This window comes from Thermothielavioides terrestris, chromosome 1 (genome assembly GCF_000226115.1).
Source record: "Thermothielavioides terrestris NRRL 8126 chromosome 1, complete sequence".
NCBI classification, from domain to species: Eukaryota; Fungi; Ascomycota; class Sordariomycetes; order Sordariales; family Chaetomiaceae; genus Thermothielavioides; species Thermothielavioides terrestris.
The window spans coordinates 9,802,555-9,824,040 of record NC_016457.1 but is presented as its reverse complement, the minus strand read 5'-3'; the positions used below and the strand labels follow the sequence as shown (position 1 = coordinate 9,824,040).

At 59.5% G+C, this 21,486-nt stretch overlaps 9 protein-coding genes across 9 annotated transcripts; 6 read left to right on the top strand and 3 right to left on the bottom strand.

Annotated features, from left to right (window-relative positions):
- The first annotated feature begins 3,372 nt into the window (after positions 1-3,372).
- Positions 3,373-4,666, top strand: THITE_2111054 (uncharacterized protein). Its single transcript, XM_003651035.1, has 3 exons — positions 3,373-3,617; positions 3,714-4,277; positions 4,399-4,666. The coding sequence occupies exons 1-3, from the start codon at positions 3,576-3,578 to the stop codon at positions 4,564-4,566; spliced, it is 774 nt and encodes a 257-aa protein (XP_003651083.1). The 5' UTR covers positions 3,373-3,575; the 3' UTR covers positions 4,567-4,666.
- Positions 4,667-4,745: 79 nt separating this feature from the next.
- On the bottom strand, positions 4,746-6,275 carry THITE_2073073 (uncharacterized protein). The gene is made up of 3 exons (XM_003651034.1): positions 6,201-6,275; positions 5,168-6,124; positions 4,746-5,105 (listed from the first exon to the last, which is right to left on the bottom strand). The coding sequence occupies exons 1-3, from the start codon at positions 6,238-6,240 to the stop codon at positions 4,966-4,968; spliced, it is 1,137 nt and encodes a 378-aa protein (XP_003651082.1). The 5' UTR covers positions 6,241-6,275; the 3' UTR covers positions 4,746-4,965.
- A 722-nt stretch (positions 6,276-6,997) lies between these two features.
- THITE_2111050 (uncharacterized protein) lies at positions 6,998-8,426 on the top strand. The gene is made up of 2 exons (XM_003651033.1): positions 6,998-7,519; positions 7,584-8,426. The coding sequence occupies exons 1-2, from the start codon at positions 7,132-7,134 to the stop codon at positions 8,354-8,356; spliced, it is 1,161 nt and encodes a 386-aa protein (XP_003651081.1). The 5' UTR covers positions 6,998-7,131; the 3' UTR covers positions 8,357-8,426.
- Positions 8,427-8,809: 383 nt separating this feature from the next.
- THITE_2111047 (uncharacterized protein) lies at positions 8,810-10,449 on the top strand. The gene is made up of 2 exons (XM_003651032.1): positions 8,810-9,188; positions 9,309-10,449. Exons 1-2 carry the CDS (start codon positions 9,168-9,170, stop codon positions 10,254-10,256), a joined length of 969 nt encoding a protein of 322 aa, XP_003651080.1. The 5' UTR covers positions 8,810-9,167; the 3' UTR covers positions 10,257-10,449.
- Positions 10,450-11,090: 641 nt separating this feature from the next.
- On the top strand, positions 11,091-11,969 carry THITE_2086234 (uncharacterized protein; the record flags this gene model as incomplete). Its single annotated transcript, XM_003651031.1, has 1 exon — positions 11,091-11,969. One exon carries the CDS (start codon positions 11,091-11,093, stop codon positions 11,967-11,969), a length of 879 nt encoding a protein of 292 aa, XP_003651079.1.
- A 628-nt stretch (positions 11,970-12,597) lies between these two features.
- THITE_2111045 (uncharacterized protein) lies at positions 12,598-13,306 on the top strand. Its single transcript, XM_003651030.1, has one exon. It carries the CDS (start codon positions 12,866-12,868, stop codon positions 13,112-13,114), a length of 249 nt encoding a protein of 82 aa, XP_003651078.1. The 5' UTR covers positions 12,598-12,865; the 3' UTR covers positions 13,115-13,306.
- A 115-nt stretch (positions 13,307-13,421) lies between these two features.
- THITE_2169762 (uncharacterized protein) lies at positions 13,422-15,239 on the bottom strand. Its single transcript, XM_003651029.1, has 5 exons — positions 15,109-15,239; positions 14,943-14,980; positions 14,751-14,877; positions 14,362-14,679; positions 13,422-14,157 (listed from the first exon to the last, which is right to left on the bottom strand). Exons 1-5 carry the CDS (start codon positions 15,148-15,150, stop codon positions 13,732-13,734), a joined length of 951 nt encoding a protein of 316 aa, XP_003651077.1. The 5' UTR covers positions 15,151-15,239; the 3' UTR covers positions 13,422-13,731.
- A 134-nt stretch (positions 15,240-15,373) lies between these two features.
- Positions 15,374-17,089, bottom strand: THITE_2111035 (uncharacterized protein). Its single transcript, XM_003651028.1, has 2 exons — positions 16,568-17,089; positions 15,374-16,509 (listed from the first exon to the last, which is right to left on the bottom strand). The coding sequence occupies exons 1-2, from the start codon at positions 16,824-16,826 to the stop codon at positions 15,686-15,688; spliced, it is 1,083 nt and encodes a 360-aa protein (XP_003651076.1). The 5' UTR covers positions 16,827-17,089; the 3' UTR covers positions 15,374-15,685.
- Positions 17,090-17,249: 160 nt separating this feature from the next.
- Positions 17,250-19,494, top strand: THITE_2111033 (uncharacterized protein). The gene has a single exon (XM_003651027.1). It carries the CDS (start codon positions 17,453-17,455, stop codon positions 19,043-19,045), a length of 1,593 nt encoding a protein of 530 aa, XP_003651075.1. The 5' UTR covers positions 17,250-17,452; the 3' UTR covers positions 19,046-19,494.
- The last annotated feature ends 1,992 nt before the right edge of the window (positions 19,495-21,486 follow it).

The window sequence follows — 21,486 nt, the reverse complement described above, 5'->3', positions numbered from 1 at the left end:
ATCAGGGATTTGCAACGCTGACAACAGGCATCAGCCACCTGGCAGCCACGAAATGGATTTGTCGAAGCCATCGATTTCTCGCTTTCGAATTCAGGATCGTTGGTCGCTGGATTCTCTCCTAGACAGGTGCTTACGGCAAGCCAGCTTGTTACGGTCTTACAAGATGAGCATATACCTTAGTTATTCCCAATGGACGTGGTTTCGATGAAGAAATGCGCCCCTGCTTGAGCTCCCGCACGTGGCAGACAATTTATTTGTGGAGCCGCTCGCTTCCACAACGGCGCTGTTTCCAACCTCTTTGGGACGTCCCATGTCTTCCAGAAGAAGACGAAGACCGATGTCGAACCTTGAGCGAGTTCTCGGAAGCGCTTTGTTGTCAAGGCAAGACAATACAAGAAGAGACAAAGAAGATTCTACACTACCTACACAGGTGTACGCAGTACACTAGTGTACGGAACACAGTGCTGTGGCTTGGGAAGATTTGTGTATCACCATCCCTTTTTCACTCGTGGTTCCTGCGTCATCCCGCCTTCAATCTTGTGCCGGATTTCCAGGTCCCAAAAGATCCACGCAGGGGTTCGGGCGGAGGCGATTCCCCAAATGGAAAAATTGATGGCCAGCCACGGTTGTAAGGATAGCGAGAGAGTGCCCGTTTTCATACGCTCACCCCTCCAAGCCGGCGTGCCTCAGATGTGAGCTACACACAGGACATGTAAAGCCGGTAGGAAGAACGGCGTCGCACTGTGCCTTAAAATTGCATCCCTCAATCTAGTGTAAATACCTACCTTACCTATCAACGCAGATTGTCGGAAATGCCACCAACAGCTGAGCGCTCGCTCGAATGAACACCAGCTCCCCGCTCAGGTCCCGTAACTCATGTTTACCTGCACAGGTAAAGTACTGTACCTTAGGTGACCAATCATCAGTTACTTAGCGTAGGTGGCGCCTGTAGCCCCGCAATTTAGCGGTTTCAGCTCTTCTAATCTGGATTGGCGGGGCAGGGGTTCACTGCTCCTCAATATCGTCACGCCAGCCGATTTCCGAGCTGACAGGTTGGGCAAAGAGTGATTGACCCCTGGCTTGGAGCCATGTGGTTTCGACCGGGCCAAGAGCGACACTGATCGCACATGCAACTTGCACCTTTGTTGTGCAACCTTGATTTACACTCGTGTCACGTTAGGAAGTTCATCCGTACGGCACCCCTCTCCCACCACCGAGTCTTTAATTGTATTTTACCAGAGCCACAGCCCAAAGAAGCGAAAACGGCCCGAACGCCTTTTCAGAGGTTAGGTAGGTAGTGTAACTGCGCGATGCCTTCCGCCGCCACCCCCGAGCCGGTTTCCTCCGAAGAAGTGGCTCAGTCGATCCTGAGAGCGCAGAGCAGACCCCGGCCGGACGGTCGATCGCCGTTGAATTGGTTTCAGAACGCGCCTGCTGAGCGTTACGCAAGAGTGTATACTAACTTGTACTCCGTACTGGATACCGCAAGGAACGGCTGCCACAGCCGCCGAACGCCGATCCTCGCCCCCCTGATACACTAAGTGGCACAGCTCCATGCGGGTGACAGGTTAGGTATCTGTACTCCGTACAGACGTCTGAGATCTCCTGGGCAGATGCCGACAGTACACAGTAGGCCCGCTTCTCCTGGGCCCGCCAGCCGCTGGAACGGACCCGAAATTGCCTCTTCAATGCGTGACATCGTGGGGCGGGCTACAACCGCAGGTCCCCATGCCAGTGGTTGAGGTGTCCCCGCATCCATGCATCGGAGTGAAAGCGCAATGGCAGTATTCCGTACAGCGCGCAGACTACTCCAGACTATCGCGTAGATGGTGCCGTTGGTCCTATGGACTCCGTGAACAGCACCGTATCACACGGTAATTCCTGGTTGACAGCTCTAACTCCAAACGCTGCGGATGCCGATGACGGGCACAGTTAAGCAGCTTGATGGCCCATGCGGCCGGATATGATCATGATCACGAAACCTACACCACAGCAGAACGCGACAAGGTTGACTGGTAGACCCCAATCAACCAACCACGCAGCCAAACCTGACAGCACATGCCCGAACAATCAAACTCAACCGCGTACACCGGCAACGGCACAGTGGCTGTCGAGCACAGCCTGGCCCGGCTCCCTAAGGTACCTTAGGCAAGATGATCGATCTGAGCTCGCTGCAGTGCTCGTCTGCCAGCGTTTACTACAACAGGCCAGGCGAGCCTTCGTTGCCCCCGGCTGGTTTTTGAGCACAGTCGTGAGCGACTTGTGCTCGCGCAGCGTAATTAAGCAGAGTCGACGACGTCCCTAGGCGGGGATTAGACATGTTTCGGCTTGCTGTCCGCGAAATAGTTGGTTGCGGGCTTGCCCCCGTGTCAGGCCTGAATGATACCAGACCGCTGGCTGGCCGCGAGTGACCTCTTCCCGCAGTCTCCAGACGATCGCGCGCAGGCCAAGAACGTCGGTGACGGTCCACCCCGGGGGTCGTGACGGTCCCAGAATGCTTTGGTTGGCGTGCCGGCGTCCAGTCAAGTACCTAATCTGGGAAGCTTTGGGGAGAGGCGTCCGGCTATGTTTGTGCTGCTTCGGACACCGCGCGTGTTCGGGCTTGCCGGACGTGAGGATTTGGAATGTGTGCTGGGGACTTCCCAGGGAGACTGGCGAGTCTGGAGCAGGCAGCCCTTGCGTCGGATAGACAGGGTGTCTGTTCTAATGTCTCTTGGGGCAGCACACATCTGGCCCAAATCTGGTCGGACAGATGGTTGAGCAGGCTGATGGAGTTGCACAATGAGAGACCGGGATGTAAGCCTCCTGTCGAGAGGTATGGATTTGCGCTGCCAGCGTTGTACTGCGTGTAATTGGTTCTTGATTAGCTTGCCGGACAATATCGATGATATCGCTACCTATGTCCTGGTCAAGGAAACACAGGTTGAGTGTTTGCAGGGAGCTTGGGGCGGACAGGGCCACCCAGAAAACCTGGAATTCAACCCACGCTGCAACCGTCTTGTCGAAGCGCTCGGCTCCCAGACTGGCCCAATTGACATTTCTCTACACAATTTTGGATTTACATGTAGATATTTTTGGGAACTATGAGCAACCACTCCACTGCATGGTGTTGACTGGCCCGCAGCTTGCCCTTAGACCAAACCCCCTATTCAAACCCCTTTTGGGCAGGCCAAGTGCGCGTCATCTATTTATACCTCGCGGCGAAGAAAGAGCAGCATCGCAGAGACAAACACATGGACGGTGAAGCCGAGTTTCAGCTTTAGACTGTTACGCATCAATTCTCTGCAGTCCGGCCGAGCGGTGCCAACGACGCGGCGAAGGGGGTCGTGAATAGGGCGTGGAGATCAAACCTCGTGCTGCCAAGGAGATATGGAGGCCGAAACCACAAACAACGGGGGTGCCGAAGGTGTGTTGCTGCCTTGCCTTTGCGATCTATAAGTATCCAGCAATTCGGCCGGTTCATCCTCCTTGACCCTCCCAGCTCACCCTTCACATTCAATGTCAGATACCCATCAGGTTTCGCTTCGCCATCCTCTTGAGACCATCAACATTTGCTCAATCAACAATCAATCAGTATGAGGTTCACGATCCTTGCTGCCGCACTCTTCTCCGTCGGTGTACGTATGCTCATCTCTGAAACCACCCCTACCCCCAACTGGTCTTCCATCCATCAATGACCCATGTTGCTAGTAGCTAACAACCCCTATCAGCAGGCCCTCGCCTCGACCCCGGACCCCATGGAAGGCTTCAACATCCAGATCATGCAATGGCACGTCCAAGTCTTCCCGGGCGGGCCGACCATCGTGCTCAACGGCACCGCCGAGGAGGTGCACAAGCAGCTGCTCAAGCAGAACCCGCACTGGGACATCGACTTGGCCCGCCACGCCGTCTCCGCCCCCTCTGCTGCCTGGGATGCCGGCGCTAATAGCGGTGCCGGCGCCGGTGACGGCGAGAGCGATGATAGCGGAGCAGGCAACCACACGACGCCGACGCCGACGCCGACGTCAAGGACGAGGCACAAGAGGGCGGCTACCGCCGCTGCTGCTGCCGCTGCTGCCGCCCCCGCTCCTGCAGGCGCCGTGGTCGAGAAGCGCGCCACCTTCGAACAGGGCCACTACTTCTGCGGCGGGCGCTGGGAGTATGCGTCCTTCTACCAGCTGATGCTCGGCGTCCAGTACCTGCGGCGTATCGGCGGCCCCGTGCATCTCAACCCGGGCCCGAGCAACTGCGCGCGCGTGAGCTGCGCGTACGACGCTGCTATTTGGGTGTGCAACGACGTGGGTGTCCCTTTTCTTGCTTCCTCCTCTTTCCTCCCTCCCTTCGCTTCCCCATCCTTTTCTTTCTTGGTGCCTGCTTGTTTTTCATCTGAGCTAACATGGAGGTTTGTTTCTCTGACAGAACCCCACTGACTGGGTCGTCGGCTCGTTCGGCGAGATCGCCGATGGAGCGGACATTCTCCTGAACAACTGCGGCCAAGCTGGAAACGGCGGACAGGGTGCGGTCGCCGCCGGGCAGATCTTCCATCCCGACAACTGGAATGTGATTATGCGCGCCGATAGCTGCTAGACGTCTCGGGAGGTGGCCAACGAAGTTTGGCTGGGGGTGGTAGAGGAAGGGGCGGAACAGGGAAAGGCAGGAGCTGAGCGTGGGAGAAAGCGTTTTCGATTCCTTGCATGTATATGTCGTACGTATTTGTCGTGATAGTCCTTGGACACGCACGGCCGAGATCAATAGTCCGATGAAATGCCCCTAGCGGAAACTGCTCTTTATATTCCGTATATTTGTACATATGCCTCGCCAATGTGGCGAAACAAAAACGCTGGCACGGGTGCTTGTTGCCCTGCCGCGTCGGTAATGGTACAAGTCAGCTGCGAGACAGCTTTCATTGCCCGGTGGGGGGTAAGCGCCCAATCTGCAGCCAGCCGTGATACATGATCTGCGCTCCAAGATGCCTCAGCGCCTAATTTACCACGAATAGTACTGCCGCTGGGCAGTGACGGGACGGTCCGGGAGGTGGACCCAAGGGCCCTGGCGGAGCTGCTTGGCCACGCGCTCTTCGTGCTCGCGTATCCGGGTCTTCTCTTCCTTGAGAACGATGGAGATGCCTGGAGCGGGTGGGTTAGACGCGGGCGCATCCAAGCTGAGAGGGTGACAGAGGAGAACTTACTCGCCGTCGGCCTCTGCTTGATGTAGGTCCGCCCCCTGGCGCGGTAGTCGATCAACTTGCCTCTCCACGGCCCGCGGTTCACCCACGCCTCGGCGACGTACATGCGCGTCGGATCGTCGATCTTGACCCACTTGCCGTCCTTCGTCCTGATTTCGATCACCTTCTTGTTCTCGCTCTGCCGCACTTCCCCTTCCGCTGCCGCTGCCGCTGCCCCTTCCCCTTCTCCGTTCGCAGCAGCGCTCTTGGAGCCCAGCCCCATGCCGCGCTCGGCGATGGCCAAGTCGCGGGCCAGCTCGAGCTGGTACCGCACCTCCTGCGCCATCTTCTTCTTGCTAAAGCGCATCTGCACAATCGCATCATCGACGGTCTTGCCCTGGATCTGGTGGGCCAGCTTGACCAGCTTCTTGGTGCTGGTGGCGAGCCAGGGCGACTTGCTCGTCAGCTTCCTTTCGGTGCGCGCGATGCGCTCCGCGCGCGGCTCGACGCTGTAGGGGTCGGTGCCGCGGTGGACCTGGCGGATGACCATCTTGCGCTCCCAGCGGACGCGGCTGCGCGGGTCCGGGTCGACGGCGCGGGCGAGGTGCTCGCGGACGAGCGACGCGCCGGCGCGGGTGTACGTGGCGGGCTGGCGCTGCCCGACGGCTCCGGGCTCGGTGGGAGCGGCGGTATCCTTGAGCTCGTCTTCGAAAATGGCGGGGCCCTCGACGCGCGACGTGAGGCTCTTGACCAGGGCCTTGCGGGTCTCCTGGGTGCCCTGCACCTGATCCATGATGGGGGACTCCTCGGCGGGTTTATTCCGCTTCCAGAACCACTGGTTAGACGGGGTTGTGTGAAGTGCGCGGGACGGGGCGGCGGTGGGTGCGAGGGAGAGTGACTGCAGCGCTGGGAGCAGCCTCGTCGTTGTTGTCGTCGCCATCATCGTCGTCGTCGTCGGGCAGGCTGACGAGAGCGCCGGGGCTGTCCGGGGAAGAGGTGGGTTAGCTTTGATGTGGCAGACGATACTGACAGACAGCGCGGGGTGTTAATTGCTTACCACCCCGGAGCAGCCGCCTCGACGGCACACTGAGGCTCATGGCGGCGATGGGAATAGCATTGACCTGCGTGTGCGTTTTCGCTGGTTCATGTTAGCGCACGCGATGTTTCGCTTGGCGGCTCTGAAAAATCTCGGCCGGCAAATTCCGAGGCAGTCGCGCTAGCCGCATTAGGCTTCACTGTCAACAGCAGGGGCCTTCCCCCAATTGGTGTGCACTGTCCAGTGTATGTGCAAGACGCACCTTCCTCACTGCTGTTATCCGCACAAGGCGACAAACTTTCACCTCTGCTCTCGCCGGAGGGTCCTGAAGGTTCTGCGGACAGATATTGGCATATACCACGTAATTACTTGACATGGCCGCATCTAGGCCCGGACGCACCCAATCTCCTCACCTTGCTTTGCATGTTACCTCTCTTGCTGAACTATTTCCAGCTGTTGCGCCGTTCGTTTTTCAACACTTGGCCGGGTTGCACAGGAGGCGATGGTTGCGTTAATGTCCTCTTTGTGCGGACGGCAACACAGGAAATCGATGTCACACGGTGCTGGTCCCCACGGGTCATGATGCTGTTGAAGGCCCTGAGCCGTCGCTGGCGCCCCCCTAGTGGTGGTGCCTCTCGGGGCAGCTCGCGTTACTTGCCTTACAGGTTGTTTCCGCTAAGTTGATTTGATTGTGCTGCCTTCGAATTTTCTTGGTGTTAAGGCTCGATGGGTTCTGAAAGCAATTGGCTCGAGTGCGAGTTCAATGTGTTTTCATCCCATCCTCTCCCATCCCCTTCACTCATGCTTGTGAGAGGTAACTCGAGATTTCGTGAACCCTCCTGCGTTCCCGGGCACGAGCATATATCCCACCAAAGTGCTTGATGCCTTCGACCGTCAATCTCGATCAATTCCTCCCCCACTCAACGACCAAAACACATCGCGGTCCCCCGTCATGGCGCCTCTCCACTCTTTGCTCGCGCTGATGCTCCTCGCCGCTCCCGTCCTCTCGGATTCAAACTCCTGTTATTCTCGAAACGGCCATCCGGCCGACTCTGCTGCCATCTGTTGGGACGCAGCCCTGGGACCGACCGACTTATGCTGTCAACCAGGCGATCTGTGTCTCAACAACACGCTCTGCGCCACTGCGTCCGGGGACCTCTACCTTGGCTTCTGCCGAGATGCGACGTGGTCAAGCGCGGGATGCCCAAATTTCTGCGCCGGCGCCGAAAGCCTGACGCCTATTCAGGCGTGCATCAGTGAAGGGTTCGGCTACTGCGGCATCGAGCACGCAGATTGCGACGGTCCTCCTCATGACCAATCGTTCGTTTTCAGCTTGTCGAGTACGAAGCGGATCTCACCTCCAGCGCTGGGATAGTGCCTTACGCTGATAAATTATATCCACAGAAAACGTCAGTGCTTATGCCACAGCAGGCACACCGTTAAAGCGATCACCAGTGATGGCGGTGGAGACGACGACGGCAGAGCAGCCGACGACGACAGAGCAGCCGACGATGGCCGAGCAGACGACGATGGCAGAGCAGACAACGACGACGATGACGATGACGACAACGGCAGAAGACGCGACCGCAAGCCAAGAGGCCGCAAGCACGACTGCACCCAACACGGTACAGCCCTCGCCGGCACAGCCAGTCACCGAACTGTCGAGCTCCACACCCATCTCATTGCCCGGCAGCGTCTTTGTGACGCTGCCCACGCCGCAATCCTCGGCTGGACCGCCTCCACCGCCGCCACCGCCTCCCATTGAAACGGCAGTGAGCACGACGTCAACGGCGACAACGACGATACCTACGTTGTCCCCGATACCTACGTCGGCCGCGGCAGGACAGACATCTTCGACGGCGGTCCCTTCCGACACCCCGCAAGACGACAACAACGCCAGCTCGGCCGTCCCGATCGGCGTCGGCGCCGGCGTTGGCGCTTCGGTGGTGATCGCTGCCGGCGCCCTGGGCTTCTTCTACCTGCGGAAGCGGCGGCGCCAGGCACCCGTCCGCGCTGAGACGCCGCCGCCGCTCGAGTTCCCGTTCCCGGACAGCCGTATCCCGGCCTGGCCGGCCGTGCCTTCTGGAGCGAAGCTGCCCGACATGCACGGCAACAACCGATACGTGGATCGATACATGGCGGAGCTGGGAGGTGTTCCGAGGTTTGAACTGCCTTGAGGGCGAGGGTTGGCGAGAAGAGAACAGGGGTTCAAGGGGATCAAGGCAGGGTGCACTGTTGTTTTATTCCCAATGAGTCTGACCTCGAGATTCAAGTGCGCGTTCCAACCAAGTGCCTGATCGAATGCGATGAATAGGATCAGTCGATGCCGTCAAAATAAGCTCTGCTGGGGTCCTGTGGGGAAGGGCTCAATGTGAAGCAAGGGGTGAGTTCAAGCCGGTGGCTGCTGCCCGGCGTTTTTACGAGTGCGAGGGCGGCGCTTCGCAGTGACCAAAGCCGGAATAGCGTTAGCCAACACGGACGTCGGAGGCTCGCTTCGGGGGCTCGGAGCTCGCGCTCGAGATGCGCCGTGCGTTCTTGGCCACGGCCACCCTCCCATTGGCTCGGGTCGGCGATCTCATGGACCGATCTCGCCCACTCATCGATCCACCCGCTCCTCACTGCTGGCTCCGTTGCCTCTCAAAATGGAATCGTGTGGCCACGCCGCCGTTGATCATGACAGGCCGGTGCATTCAGCTTGCCCGAGTGATGTCTTGGCGGGTTCGTTATTTGCACCTTCAGGAAAGTCCTATATCAATGCAGAGAAGGGACGCACATGGCCCGTCTCGGGCTGCCCCTGCCATGTCAGGACTAGAACTCTTGACATTCCAGCGACTGACTGGCTGACTGGCGATTAACTTCGTCTCGCGACCACTCTCGCCGCGCAGCGGCAGTGCGTCCCATTACTTGCTTGGACTTGCGGACGCCATCCCATCTTGTGTCAACATCAGGTTACCCCCATAGTTACTCGCATTAATAAGGTGGCCAAGCATGTCCTCCTCCAGCCAGGCGGTACGTCCCACCCCAGCAACCCCCTAGCAGCACTGATACATCATTACACCAACATGTCACCATCCACACTTCCATCATCCAACCAATCACCAAGCTAACCTCCCCTCCCTCCCCTTCCAGGTCCCAACCGCGCCCAAACCGCCCTACCCGCCCTCGACAGCGCCCCTTGGCGGCATCCCCACGCCGATCCCCGACATCCCCATCAGCGCCGCGCTGGTGGGCGCCTTCGGGCTCGCCGCACTCGCGCACCTGTTCCTCTTCGGGCGCAACGCGCGCCGGGGGCGGCGCTTCGTGTTCTCGGTGCTGCTGGGCGTCTTCAGCTGCGTGCGCATGGCCGCGCTGGCGCTGCGCGTGGCCTGGGCGCGCGAACCCGCCAACGCCAACGTCGCGCTCGCCGCCACCGTGCTGACCAACGCCGGCGTGCTGATCCTCTTCATCGTCAACCTCGTGCTCGCCCTGCGCGTCGTCCGCGCCACCCACCCCGCCGCCGGCTGGTCCCGCGTCGCCTGGTGGGGGTTTAGGGGCCTCGTGGCCACCGTCGTCGCGGTGCTGGTCATGGTGGTTACCTGCTCGGTGCACTCCGTCTTCACGCTCGATGCGCGGGCGAGGCGGATGGAGAGGGATGTGCTGCTGTTCGCCGGCGTGTACATGACGTTCATTGCGCTGCTGCCGGCCATCGCGGTGGTGCTGGCGGTGGTGCTGCCGCGCCGGGGCGCGTATCCGGCGGAGAAGTTCGGGAGCGGCAGCATGGCGGCGAAGATGGTGTTGCTGGCGTTCACGTCGACGCTGCTGGCGGTCGGGGCCGGGTTCAGGGCCGCCGTGAACTTCGCCGCCAAGCCCGTCAATCAGCCGCAGTGGTACCACTCGCGCCCGGCGTTCTACTGCTTCATCTTTGCCATCGAGATCGTCGTCGTCTACACGTACCTCTTCACCCGGTTCGACAAGCGCTTCTATGTTCCGCCTGGGAGCTCGGCGCCCGGCGACTATTCGGCGGCCGGCCAGCAGCAGCCTGGTTCCAAGGAGAATGTGATGGTCGTTCCCTCGTATATGAACGAAGGACTGTACTGACTGAGATATTCGGCCCCTTGGCTTGGGATTCAGCGTTTGGGTAGAGACGGTGGGCAGAGACGGGGCGGCGCAAGCATTCGATCAGGAGTAGAGTCCTAGTTCGTACCAGATACCAATTTACGTGTTGTTACCACCCAATGTTGTTTGCCGTCTAACGCGAGCAAACTGTCCCTGTGCTAGCCTCTCCTGCCGTTCGGAGGCCAACATTGCAAGCCCACCCCCGGAAAACAAACCCGGAAACTAATGCCTCCCTTATCCGTAGGGGCATATTAAATCATTCGTCGGCTCAAACCGCGCCAGGCCTTTGGCCTTTGGGACTCCAATACAGACAATCTGCTGGTTTCATGCCTCGGACGTTCGAATCACTCCGTCTTGGGTTGCTAGACTCCTGTTCCTCTTACGCTTCCAGTGTGTTATTTTTGGAACCCATTCGAGGAGGAGAAAAACACGTCGCCACCGGGGATTTGTCGACAGCCAGCTGGAACGTTGGCTTCATTGCAGTAGAGCAGTTCATCACCGCTGGTAAATCGCCGTATTATTCTACACGATGCCTGTTCACAACAAACCCCTCGGAGCCAGGCCTTGTTGACATACAAAATAACGACATGTTTCTTATACGAAGTATCTGTTCCCGACATTGGCTGGCCGGTTCGTCGGGTTGGACATGCTCAGTCTCTCTCGCGAGCTTGTCCAGCCAGCTCAATTACACTCCTCCATGCAGCGATCTGTTCACGATGATCCGTCTTGAATCAATATATGCCAATGATATCCTTAAAATGGGCATTCTCCAAACATTGCTACCACCAAGGCCAGCAGAAACATCACGCTCACACCATGGAGGCTACCAAGATCTCACCCTTCCCTCCGACCTTGACGCGCGCGGACCGCGAATTCATCCTCCTCGCCCACGAGGTCGGTCACTCCAAGATCTGCAGACCCTGCCAGAGGTCGATCCTCACCACCTTCTGCGAGCTCTCCAACTACCACAACACCGGCCTGCAGCTCACCACAGACCAGGTCCTCAAAATCGACCTCTACCCGGCGGCAGTCCGGCAACTCGCCCAGGCCGTCCTCGACGAGCAGCTCACCTGGGTCCTCGACGACCCGGACAGATACACCCATCTCCTGCACAACGAGTGGCTCGACCTCTTCACGCGCGGCTCCCCCACCACCTCCCGGGCCACCGACGAGAAGTGGCTCACCAAGCTGTGGTTCGCCACGGCGGGGCAGTACACCGTGTCCGACCTGGCGCGCGGCCGCGCCTACGCCGACGCGCGCGACCCGGCCGCGTTCGAGGAGATGCACCTGCGCCGGCTGCAGGCCGGCGCGCGGCCCTTGCACGGCGCCGCGTGCCGGTGCCCGGAGGCGCGGGGCGACTGGGGCCTGACGCCGGCCGAGCGCGTCGCCGAGGGCCACCACCCCGTGCTGATGCGCTACACGGACCACGCGATCAAGGAGGTGTACCGCCGGTTTCTTGAGGCGCGGCAGCCTGCGGGAGCGGGCGGGCTGGGACGGCCGCCGCTGGCGGTTGTGTGGCGGGAGCGGGGGATGCAGGAGGGATTTAGGGCGCTGGTGGAGGAGATTGGCCCGTTGAGGCAGCGGAGGGAGGGGAGGATGGAGAGGGATCGGGAGATTGCCATCGCCGCGATGGCCCTTGGCGAGGTGGCGGATGCTGAGGGTGGGAATCAGGGTGAGCGCGGTGAGCAAGAGTAGGGAGAGAAGAGGTCCAGGTCACTTAGCTTTCTTTGATTAAGGGTGTTGAACAGCGTATTCTGGCATTTTACTCTCCACAGAACAGATCTGCCCATCTGCTGTTGTGCTTTTCTGGAATGTTTGGGTTGACCAACCAGACTGGAAATCCTGACAGACAATAAGAGGACTTCACAAGTGAAGCCTCTCAAGACGTGGTGTATTGTGTAAGTCTGAGCACTCCTCGCCTTGCATTGTATTTCGAAGAGGAGTGATTTACAGAATTAGCCTCAAAATAAGTAATTTAAAGTCGCGAGTTAAAGAAACCGAGCACCAAACTGTCCTGAAAGAGCAATTTGTGTGTGTATATATGGGTGCCATTGAACGTCCTGCATCGTTGCCATCTGACCTGCTTCATGCGTTGTCCTTCTGGGTAACACGGGCTCGGAAAACGCGGGATACACCCGCCGGCAATCCCTAGACCGCCATGCCAGTTTGATGGTACAGAATGGGCTGTTATGTCCCTTCCCATGTGGATTATCACTTACACTTAATCAACAGGCCTATTTAGTTTGTCCTGGCGATGAGATGCTGTTCTCATCATGGTGACGGACGCTAATCACCGCCGAGCCCAAGCCATCATCCTCATCGCATCCCATTAGCAGGCTGTCGCCGAACTGGCAATCATCTACAACCCGTGCGAAGCCCCTTCCTGTCTCTAGCTGGGCATATCTGATTACCTACCTACTCAAACAAAGCCTCAGTGCCAAAGAATGGATCAATCCCTCAACCCTCACCGTCCACCAGCTCGAAGCGCCCAGCCGCCGAGTCCCGAAGACACCGCCCACACACCACCAGCCCAGGCGTCCGGCAGCGGTACGCTATGGGATGTGGGAAATGACCCCGCCGCGGGGTCGAAAATGGCGGGCGGCATCGGCGCCGGTTTTGCCGTTGTCCTGCTTGTGTTCCTGTTCGTGATCGGATACCAGTGGAAGAGGGGAAAGAAGACGGTGGGCAGTCAGGGGTCGAGTGTTGAGGCTGCTGCGGGGTGTGGTGCGGATGCTGCTGGTGTCACCGTCACGGAGGGCAAGCCAGAGGAGGTCCAGGATGGCGAACAGCCATCTGCTGTTACCGTTGGCTCGAAGGGTAACGAAGGAAAGGAGAAATGATGGGGGAGTTCTGGGATGATGTCGACGCCCTGGTGGCGAGATGGGCATATTCGTGTTGGCCGTGAGTGTGCAGGAGTTCTGCTGGCGCTCCATCAAGCGAGTCCGACTGCCTGCTCCTATGTACTGTACCAACCTATTCCTGTGTCCGGATTAATGTTTCAGACGGGGCTGTGCAGCCCGTTCGAGTCTTGTCCGAACATCACACTATGCAGAAATGGTCACGGTTCGCCACCCCCCCGGCTCTGCAGAAACGACAACACCCATCGCACCAAGACAACTCACGTTATCAATGTACGGACTTCGCTCATTGGTTCATGGGGATGCTGAATTTATACCCATCTGCCATCTCGCCGCAGACCACATCCGCGGCGAGGGCTGCCGTGACTAGATGACGCATTTTTCCCAGACCCCGTCTTTCATTCCTTTCCATGAAAGAGACCAAAAGCGAGACAAGCAGTCCGATGTACGCCCCCACCATGGAATCCGTCGAAAGAGCCCCGGAGCGCACCACACGCCCCTTCCCGGCCTCCTGCGCAGCGAAGCGATGCAAATCCCGCCCCCCCGGCCAACTGTCTCTGCCCCGTCCCCGGCCCCGGACACCTCCGCACTGACACCTCTTACGCCCTCGACATGACACCCCAGGCGCGGATGATGTTGTCGGTGTAACCGGCGAAGAGGGTCTGGCCATCGGCGCTCCACGCCAGGCTGACGCACTCGGGCTCGCGGCTCTTCTTGCCGACGTTCTGGAACTCGGGCTTGAGCTCGTCGACCTTGCTCTTCTTCTCCAAGTCGAAGATGATGATGCTGCTGGCAGTAGCAGCGCAGAGCCAGTACCGGTTGGGCGAGAAGACAAGGGCATGGATCTCGTCGTTGGCATTGAGCGAGTACAGGTGCTTGCTCTCATTAAGATCCCACAGCATCGTGGTACCGTCCTTGCCGCCGGAGGCGCACAGAGATCCATCGGGGGAGATGGTGACGGTGTTGATGTAGCCGGTGTGACCGATGTGGTCCGTCTGCAGTTTGCAGCTAGCAAGCTCCCAGACCTGAGAAGCGGTCAGCCACAACACGGCTCAAACCTTAATGTCGAAAGCAAGTAAACGGGGAAATATTTTTGGTGGTCGCTCAGTGCACGGTGAATGTTTGTCTCATGGCCCGTGGCGAAACAGGCTCTGAAGTAGCAAATACTTTGTGAAAGTTGCAAAGCATCACAGCGACGAGGATGCAACGGCGGGAACCAAGCAACGTACCTTGACCAGCTTGTCCCAACCGGACGAGACGATCACGGGGTTCTGCGGGTTGGGCGAGAAGCGGACGCACGAAACCCAGTCGGTGTGGCCCTTGTCGGTGATGGTGTACTTGCAGTCACCCAGGGTGTTCCACAGCTTGATGGTTCGGTCGCGGGAGCCCGAGACGATCTGGCGGTTGTCGGCCGAGAAGGAGACCGACAGGACGTCGCCGGTGTGGCCGACGAACCGGCGCGTGGTCGTGCCGGTCGAGAGCTCCCACAGGCGCAGGGTCTTGTCCCAGGAAGCGGAGAGGGCATAGGCACCGTCTGACGAGATCACCTGCCACGCCCATCAGCAACGCCGCACCTTCCCCTCCGTGCCCAGTTGCGAGTTCGGTCGTCCACACGTACGCAGTCGGAGACAATGTGAGAGTGGCCGTGCAGCGACCGCTTGGGGTAGCCGTACTGGGTCTCATCGCGGGTGAGGTTCCAGATGATCAGGGTCTTGTCTCGGCTGCCGGAGAGAAGCATGTTGGGGCTGTATTTCTAAAGGTAAGCCAAAGTGTTCTCGACGCTCGGGATCGGTCGCTCGGCTGCTCGTACTTCTCCATCGACGTGGCCAAGCTGGTGACCCAGCCATTCTGTGGGAAAATATGGTCAGTATCGGTGCATTCGCTCGGGTACTGGCGATAGCTTCAAGAATGCAGCAAGCGCGTGGTCGGTTCGGGAAAGGGAATCAATCGAACCGACGGCAGCAGGGAGCACTTACGTGGCCCTCCAGGGTGCCCTTGAGGATGAGCTGCTCAGCCATCTTGGTGTCCTTCCTGGGATTCGAGGATCGGTGGAAGAATGGTGAGCTTTTCGCGGTGCCTCGTCTCGTCAGCAAGAAATCGGGGCGCTGCGGGAAGCTCGAGAAATCCGAAATTTTTGTGCGGCCAAAATAGGGTGAGCCGTGGGGCAGCTCGGGGCAGCTGGCAGTGAGAGTCAGCCCGCGGCCCGCCAGCTGATTTGCTTTTCCTCCAGCTCAGGTGGGGCACAGTTCTTATCGGGCGTGTTGGATGCGATAACGAAGTCAATTCGGCGCCGCGGCCAACGAGTGTTTTCTCAAACACCTGCTTGCAAGCAACATTGGGGACAGAGGGGATCAAAAGACAATTACAATGCGATGCCAAAGGTTTCATGATGCTGATCACTATAAACTCCCTGGGGGTATCTCCTGGCTCCCAATGCACCGCCCGCCCAACTCCAAAACACCGCAGTCTGCGGTCCGCAAGACGTCCAGTACTCCGTACACGTGAAAGGAATGCGCTATGCGAATGTCTTCTGACAGCGCAGTCTCCTCGGGGTCAGCCACTCCCCGCATTGGCGTGGCCAGCAGCGGCCGTCTTACGGGCCCCAGCCCGCGGCACGTCTCTGCGGTAGTTGTTCTTTTCCCAGTTGACAATCATACTGTGGTCGGCAATCTCGAACCTGCCCTTGTCGCCGTGCATCGCTGCCGGCGCCACCTCCTTCCCCTTGGACCGGATGTCGTCCTCGATCAACTCCCGCATCGCGCTCTCCCACAGATTGTAGCGATCGCGCCGCATCGGCTGCCGCTGTGCCGAGGACCACACCTCCTTCTGCTTGGCGATCTTGGAGGCGCGCATCAGCCTCCTGAGCGCCCCCTCGCCCGCCTTGGCCTCCTTCGCTGCTGCCTCACGCATCTTCTTGGGATCGCCGTGGGGGATCTCATCCGGCGCAAGCGGCCGTTGCGTTTTTTGTGGGGGCGCCGGCGAGCCGTCCTGTGCTTGAGATAGCGTCTCTGGGTTAAACACCCCCCAGTCCTCGGAGACCGTAACGGCCTCGACGCTTTCGGGGGTGTATTTGTACGTATGTATGCTGGGAAAGGAAGGGAAAGAGCTCGGTATGTATTGCTTTGCCGCCTTGTCGGGTGCGCCGTCCAGCTCGTCGCCGAGGATAGGGAGGTCCTTGTCGAGGGGGTCGCCGATCGGCAGAGGCTCCCACGTGGGCAGACGTTTCGATTTTGGAATAGGTGGTTTTCGGTGTGGTTTGAGGGACGAAGTGGTCAGATTGAAGCGCTTGAGGCTTTGCTCAAAATCCCTTGGTACCGGATTCGACCGCCGCGCAGCATGGGTGAATGTCTTGATATCTTTGACGAGAGAAGTAAGATCTGCACGAGGTCAGGACAGTTTCTCGAGAGCGAAGTCGGCCTCTGGATGTATGCATACACGTCTCTGCCATGAGGGCGAAGCTCTCTACGGCATCGGGCGCGGCGCCGTCGAAGCCGACCTTCTGGAGCGCCAAAGCAATCCCACGTCGCAGCCCCTTCTTGGCCAACTCATCGGTCGTCACTGCGGAGGAGGAATAGGGCGAAGACTGTGGTGGGCCAACTGAAAGCATCGTGTACGGCCACTGAAGACGTTGGCGCTTCGCATTGGCGTCACTCTCGCTGGGCTCTGCCGGCCGCTTCCGCGACTCGGTCGCCATTGTCACGGATTCTTGTTGACCGGCGGTTGACAGCATCAGTATGCCTGAGATAAAAATCCACAATAATGTTCGCTTTGGAAGATTGGGAGGCGCTTAATGGTGCGGCTGGATCGGGACTGACATGGGGAAAGCAAGGGACGCGATGAGGTTGCTTCGGGGAAGTAGCTGCTGGTGTAATCCGTGCTCCGGAGAGGTTGACAGTGCGAAATGTGCACAGACCATATCAGGCTGCAGCAGAGTCCATGCCCCACGCACGTTTATCCCAACGGTTACCTAACTTGGCATGGAGGACAGTGCTGAAAGAGATGAGGTAATTCTTTTTGTGAAGAGCTCAGCTGTGGCTGGTGTTATTCAGTTCAAATGAACAATAAGCAAATCCCCTCTGCCATAGGTTCAATACTTATGCACAAGAAAAGGTTCATTAGATTACATAAGGTAGTAGCGGGTAGCAAAACAACCTAGCTGCTTAACTGCTGCAGGACCACTCCAGTGTGTACTGCATGTAATGGAACTTACATGTGGAGACGGAATGAGGCCCGCCTCGTCTCTTTCCTTCCGTAGGTATCACATTCCTCCTCCGTTCACTATCGCTTCTCTGGGTTGAACAAGCAACACTGCGCTTGCCGATGCACGATATCGAGACCCTCAAACGCGGCGGCTACCGGGATGCTGGGCTCACCGAGCTCAGGTTAGCGTGCCCGTTGAGCACGTTTCCCGAAGAGATCCTGCAACTCGGCGCTACCCTGAAGCAGCTTGATCTCTCCGGGACCGGGCTGTCCTCGCTGCCCGCGAATCTGGGGGTTGCTCTCCCAAACTTGAAGATCGCTCTCTTCTCGGCCTGTAACTTCAGGGTATTCCCACGCGAGCTGGCCTCCTGCCCCAACCTCGAGACCGTCGCGTTCCCGCACAATGGCATGGAGGAGATCCCCGAAGATGCCTTCCCGCCCCGTCTCCGCTGGCTGATCCTGACCGGCAACCGCCTCACTTCTCTGCCCTCCAGCATCGGCCGCTGCCAGAACCTACAGAGGTGCATGCTAGCCGGCAACCAGCTGCGGGCGCTCCCAGCCGAGATGGCACGGTGCAAGAGACTGGCCCTGCTGCGCATCAGCGCCAACCGCATCGAGGCCCTGCCCGCCTGGCTGTTCACCCTACCCGAGCTTGCCTTCCTCTCTTTCGCCAGCAACCCCTGCGCAGCACCACCACCCGTCAACGGCGTCGTCACCGCCCCGGGACTCGCCGACATCGCCTGGTCCGATCTCGAAGTCAAGCGCACGCTCGGCGCGGACGCATCCGGCACCACGTTCGAAGCCCTCTGGCACCAGTCTCCGCACTACGCCGAAGAGGTCGCCATCAAGCTGTTTCGCGGCTCCCTCACCAACGATGGCCGCCCCGCCGACGAGATGGCCGTCTGGCTCGCGGCGGGCGCCCACGAGAGCCTGATCACCGTGCTGGGGCGCATCCACGGCCACCCGGACGAGGACGACACCACCACCAGCGCAGACACCCGCGAAGAAGCAGCAGCAGCAGCAGGCCCCTTCCAAGGCGGCATCGTCCTGCAGCAGGTGCCGGCAGGGTACGCGGCGCTAGGCGAGCCGCCGTCGCCGTCGGCGGAGATCTCCTCCACCGACCGCACGAGCGAGCGCTTCCCACCACGGCCGCCGCCTCCTCCTCCTCCTCCGCCGGCGGCGGCAGCTGCGCCGAGGGGGCCCAGCGGGCTCTCGATCGCGTGCGCGCTGTCCATGCTGACCGGCCTCGCCGGCGCCCTGGCCCACCTGCACGCGCGCGGCCTCGCCCACGGCGACGTGTCCGCGCACAACGTCTTGGCCAGCCGGGCCGACGCGCACGCGCTGCTGGCCGGCTTCGCGGCGGCGACTGTCGACTACCGGCGGGCACGGGTGCGGGGGAATATTGATGATGATGACGGCGCGGGGGCGGGGGCGCGGTGCGAGATGGAGAGGATCGAGGTGCTGGCGTTTGCGCACCTGCTGGAGTACGTGCTGGGGCTTGCGGCAGCTGATGCTGCTGGTGGTGGTGGTGGTGGTGGTGGTGGCGGTGGGGCGGGAGCGGAGGGCCGGGAGGAGGAGGTGCGGAAGGGGCTGTGGGAGCTGCATGCGCGGTGTGCGGTGGCCGAGGTTGCGGCGCGGCCGCTGTTTGAGGAGGTGGTGGAGGTGTTGGAGGGCATGATGGGCTGGCGGGGGATGATGCGGATTCCTCCATGATTTGGGTTCTGCTAGGTAGCTGAGCGAGGGAAGGTACAGTGCATACGCTGGAGGGTTTGCATGTACGGATCCGTTCCTCTTCTCCCTGCTGTTAACTCGGATCGCCGGGCTTACCTCCGGCAGTGGGAGAGTGAAGTTCAGAACCCCCTTTGGATGGATAACTGATGTGATCGCCTGACCGACTGCATGCTCATTCACGCAGGTCCCGTCGCCAAAGGATATCTTGCCATGCACGCAGACGGCGGGTTTTAATGCGGGCGGCTGCAGGTGAGATTCCGTAGAGGGAGCTGCCCTGGCCATCACCCTCAAGATCCTGCGGCTGTGCTTGAGATAACGCTACCGATCGGATAGTTCAGAGTTGTTTGCGCTCACTCGATCGGCCGCATCTCTGTGCCGGACGGGATTATTTTCTCCTTTTCCTTCTTTCTTTTCTATCTTTCTTTTCTTCTTTCTTTCTTTCTTTCTCCTTTTTCTCTTTTTTTCTTTTATCTTTTTCCTTCTTCCAGCGCTCGCCCCAAGCCCTGAATGCCGACTGGAGATACCCTTCACCGTCCAATTAGACTACACTGTACTTGCGCAGGTATGCCACTGCAGTGCTGCGCTGGTGATGGGTGCTCGCGTGCGCCAAATTAATTGACAGGCATGAGCCTGCAGTCTCGCTGCGAATCTGCGTCATGTGAGCTCCCTCGGCCGCTCAACATTGCACAGTGCGAGCGCACGGAGTCCGAATACACGTGTAGGTCCTTTATTCCCTGTGCTCCCCTGTGCCGCATGCCGGCGCAGCGTTGCAACTTGCTTGAACCCCTGGAAGTGGTGTTCGGCGAAGGGAACTGTGATGGTCACGGTGCCGCGGCAAGCGAGGAACTTCTGCACGGAGCTTCCCACTCGCCCTGCTGACGCACCCTCTCCGCAGCGCATTGCGGTGAGACGGCGCGGGTTTCGGCCAAGACAGCTAGTTACCTTAGTTATTGGAGGTGGACTGCAACGGCCCATTGGCGGAGACGTCGCGCAACGCGCGGGAACGGGTGGACGCATGGGATGTCCCAGGCGTGCGGCGGGCGCTAAGCTCTCGAATCCGGCCGCAGGACGTGTGTGGGGGCCAATTACCACAGTATATTGGCGTGCGGCATCCTCTGTTGCCGCAAACCTTCCTCCGACTGCACATTACACTCCTGTACACTATGTACGGGATATGTGGTTATTGTTTGAAAGGATGCTTCTCGGCGAAACACAGAGAGCGGAAACTGGCCAGGCCGTGATGGAAGGGATTCGATGCGGTACTGGGGTCGGCGTTAGCGTACCACACTGTGTAGGATCGAAGGAGCCAGCTCCGGCGGGCTGCGGTTGGTCAATTTCGGGGTTGCAAACCCGACGTGTAGTAGTTATTCGGACTGGAGGATGAATCTGGTGGGCGAGGAAGGAACACGCAGGCGGCTTGGGAAGCGCATAAGAAGACACGATGATATGCCGTGAAGGGGGAGAAACCTGGAATTCGCAGGTTGTCGATTTTTCAGCGCACCGGGCATCTCGAAGGGGGGGCTGCTGTGCCTGCTTTTTACACAGCACACAGTGGTGCTCTCGAACCGCTGTTGGTGCGGGCTTGCCGTGCTTGGCGAGTGGATCATGACCAACATCCGAGGGACACGGGCCTACCCGCTGCTCTCCTCGCAGCGCCCCAGCCCAATCCCCGCAACCGTGCGTTCGAGTCGTCGCCCACGCCCACGCCCCCGAGCGATTCACGGAAGCATTGCGGAACCGCGGCTCACAGCGGGACGGCTGATTCCTTCGGCGGCGGCTTCCATCTGGATTCGATGCCATGCTGTGCCGCATCCGGGCCAACCTTGGACCGGTTCAGCGTCATCACTGCGCTACACTCGTGTACACGAGGCACCGCGCCCACCACACACCACACCACAACGGAACAACGGCGACGGCCGAACGAGGGCGATGCACGGGGCAATCTTGGACGGGAATGAAACTGCGGTGCGCGGGCAACATCAAACGTTGGTTCCCGGCTCGCTACCGTGGCACCCCACCGCTGCTCCAGCTGCAGCGCGGTGCTCTCGGCGACCTCGATGGGCCATGCAGGAGCGTTCCTCTCGACCCTGCAGCCGGTCGATAAACAAGGGTCTACAGCAGCGTGAGGGCGTCGGCAGTTAGGTAGGAGGACGTCACCGCAGGGGCGCAGGAGATCTCGACTCTTCTGTGCTCCGCCGGAGTAACTAGGTACTTACACGGAAAAGCACAACGTCCACAGTGTACACGCACAGTACCAGCGACACTGGCATCTGCGATCGACGATCCGAGTCAGTGAGCGGTCTGGGCTCGTTCGTGTCGCCCAGGCGGAGTTTCCATCTCGGGTTGCGGTGTTCCACAATGTCCTTGGTGCGGCTGGAACACGCCGCATCCGGCGGCAAGGCTTAACGCTGCATGACCGAAGA

What these genes read in the sequence shown, in the direction of transcription:
- THITE_2073073 (XM_003651034.1), bottom strand. Translation starts at nt 6,240, where the DNA reads ATGAGCCTCAGTGTGCCGTCGAGGCGGCTGCTCCGGGGTG. An exon ending in GAGGCGGCTGCTCCGGGGTG is followed by an intron (nt 6,125 to 6,200) that starts GTAAGCAATTAA and finishes TTCCCCGGACAG; the next exon opens with CCCCGGCGCTCTCGTCAGCC. An exon ending in CAAGCAGAGGCCGACGGCGA is followed by an intron (nt 5,106 to 5,167) that starts GTAAGTTCTCCT and finishes CACCCGCTCCAG; the next exon opens with GCATCTCCATCGTTCTCAAG.
- THITE_2111047 (XM_003651032.1), top strand. Translation starts at nt 9,168, where the DNA reads ATGTCCTCCTCCAGCCAGGCG. An exon ending in TGTCCTCCTCCAGCCAGGCG is followed by an intron (nt 9,189 to 9,308) that starts GTACGTCCCACC and finishes CTCCCCTTCCAG; the next exon opens with GTCCCAACCGCGCCCAAACC.
- THITE_2169762 (XM_003651029.1), bottom strand. Translation starts at nt 15,150, where the DNA reads ATGGCTGAGCAGCTCATCCTCAAGGGCACCCTGGAGGGCCAC. An exon ending in CTCACATTGTCTCCGACTGC is followed by an intron (nt 14,680 to 14,750) that starts GTACGTGTGGAC and finishes TGGGCGTGGCAG; the next exon opens with GTGATCTCGTCAGACGGTGC. An exon ending in GTTGGGACAAGCTGGTCAAG is followed by an intron (nt 14,158 to 14,361) that starts GTACGTTGCTTG and finishes ACCGCTTCTCAG; the next exon opens with GTCTGGGAGCTTGCTAGCTG.
- THITE_2111045 (XM_003651030.1), top strand. Translation starts at nt 12,866, where the DNA reads ATGGCGGGCGGCATCGGCGCCGGTTTTGCCGTTGTCCTGCTTGTGTTC.
- THITE_2111050 (XM_003651033.1), top strand. Translation starts at nt 7,132, where the DNA reads ATGGCGCCTCTCCACTCTTTGCTCGCGCTGATGCTCCTCGCCGCTCCC. An exon ending in GTTCGTTTTCAGCTTGTCGA is followed by an intron (nt 7,520 to 7,583) that starts GTACGAAGCGGA and finishes TTATATCCACAG; the next exon opens with AAAACGTCAGTGCTTATGCC.
- THITE_2111035 (XM_003651028.1), bottom strand. Translation starts at nt 16,826, where the DNA reads ATGGCGACCGAGTCGCGGAAGCGGCCGGCAGAGCCCAGCGAGAGTGAC. An exon ending in CGCCCTCATGGCAGAGACGT is followed by an intron (nt 16,510 to 16,567) that starts GTATGCATACAT and finishes GACCTCGTGCAG; the next exon opens with ATCTTACTTCTCTCGTCAAA.
- THITE_2111033 (XM_003651027.1), top strand. Translation starts at nt 17,453, where the DNA reads ATGCACGATATCGAGACCCTCAAACGCGGCGGCTACCGGGATGCTGGG.
- THITE_2111054 (XM_003651035.1), top strand. Translation starts at nt 3,576, where the DNA reads ATGAGGTTCACGATCCTTGCTGCCGCACTCTTCTCCGTCGGT. An exon ending in CCGCACTCTTCTCCGTCGGT is followed by an intron (nt 3,618 to 3,713) that starts GTACGTATGCTC and finishes CCCTATCAGCAG; the next exon opens with GCCCTCGCCTCGACCCCGGA. An exon ending in CTATTTGGGTGTGCAACGAC is followed by an intron (nt 4,278 to 4,398) that starts GTGGGTGTCCCT and finishes TTTCTCTGACAG; the next exon opens with AACCCCACTGACTGGGTCGT.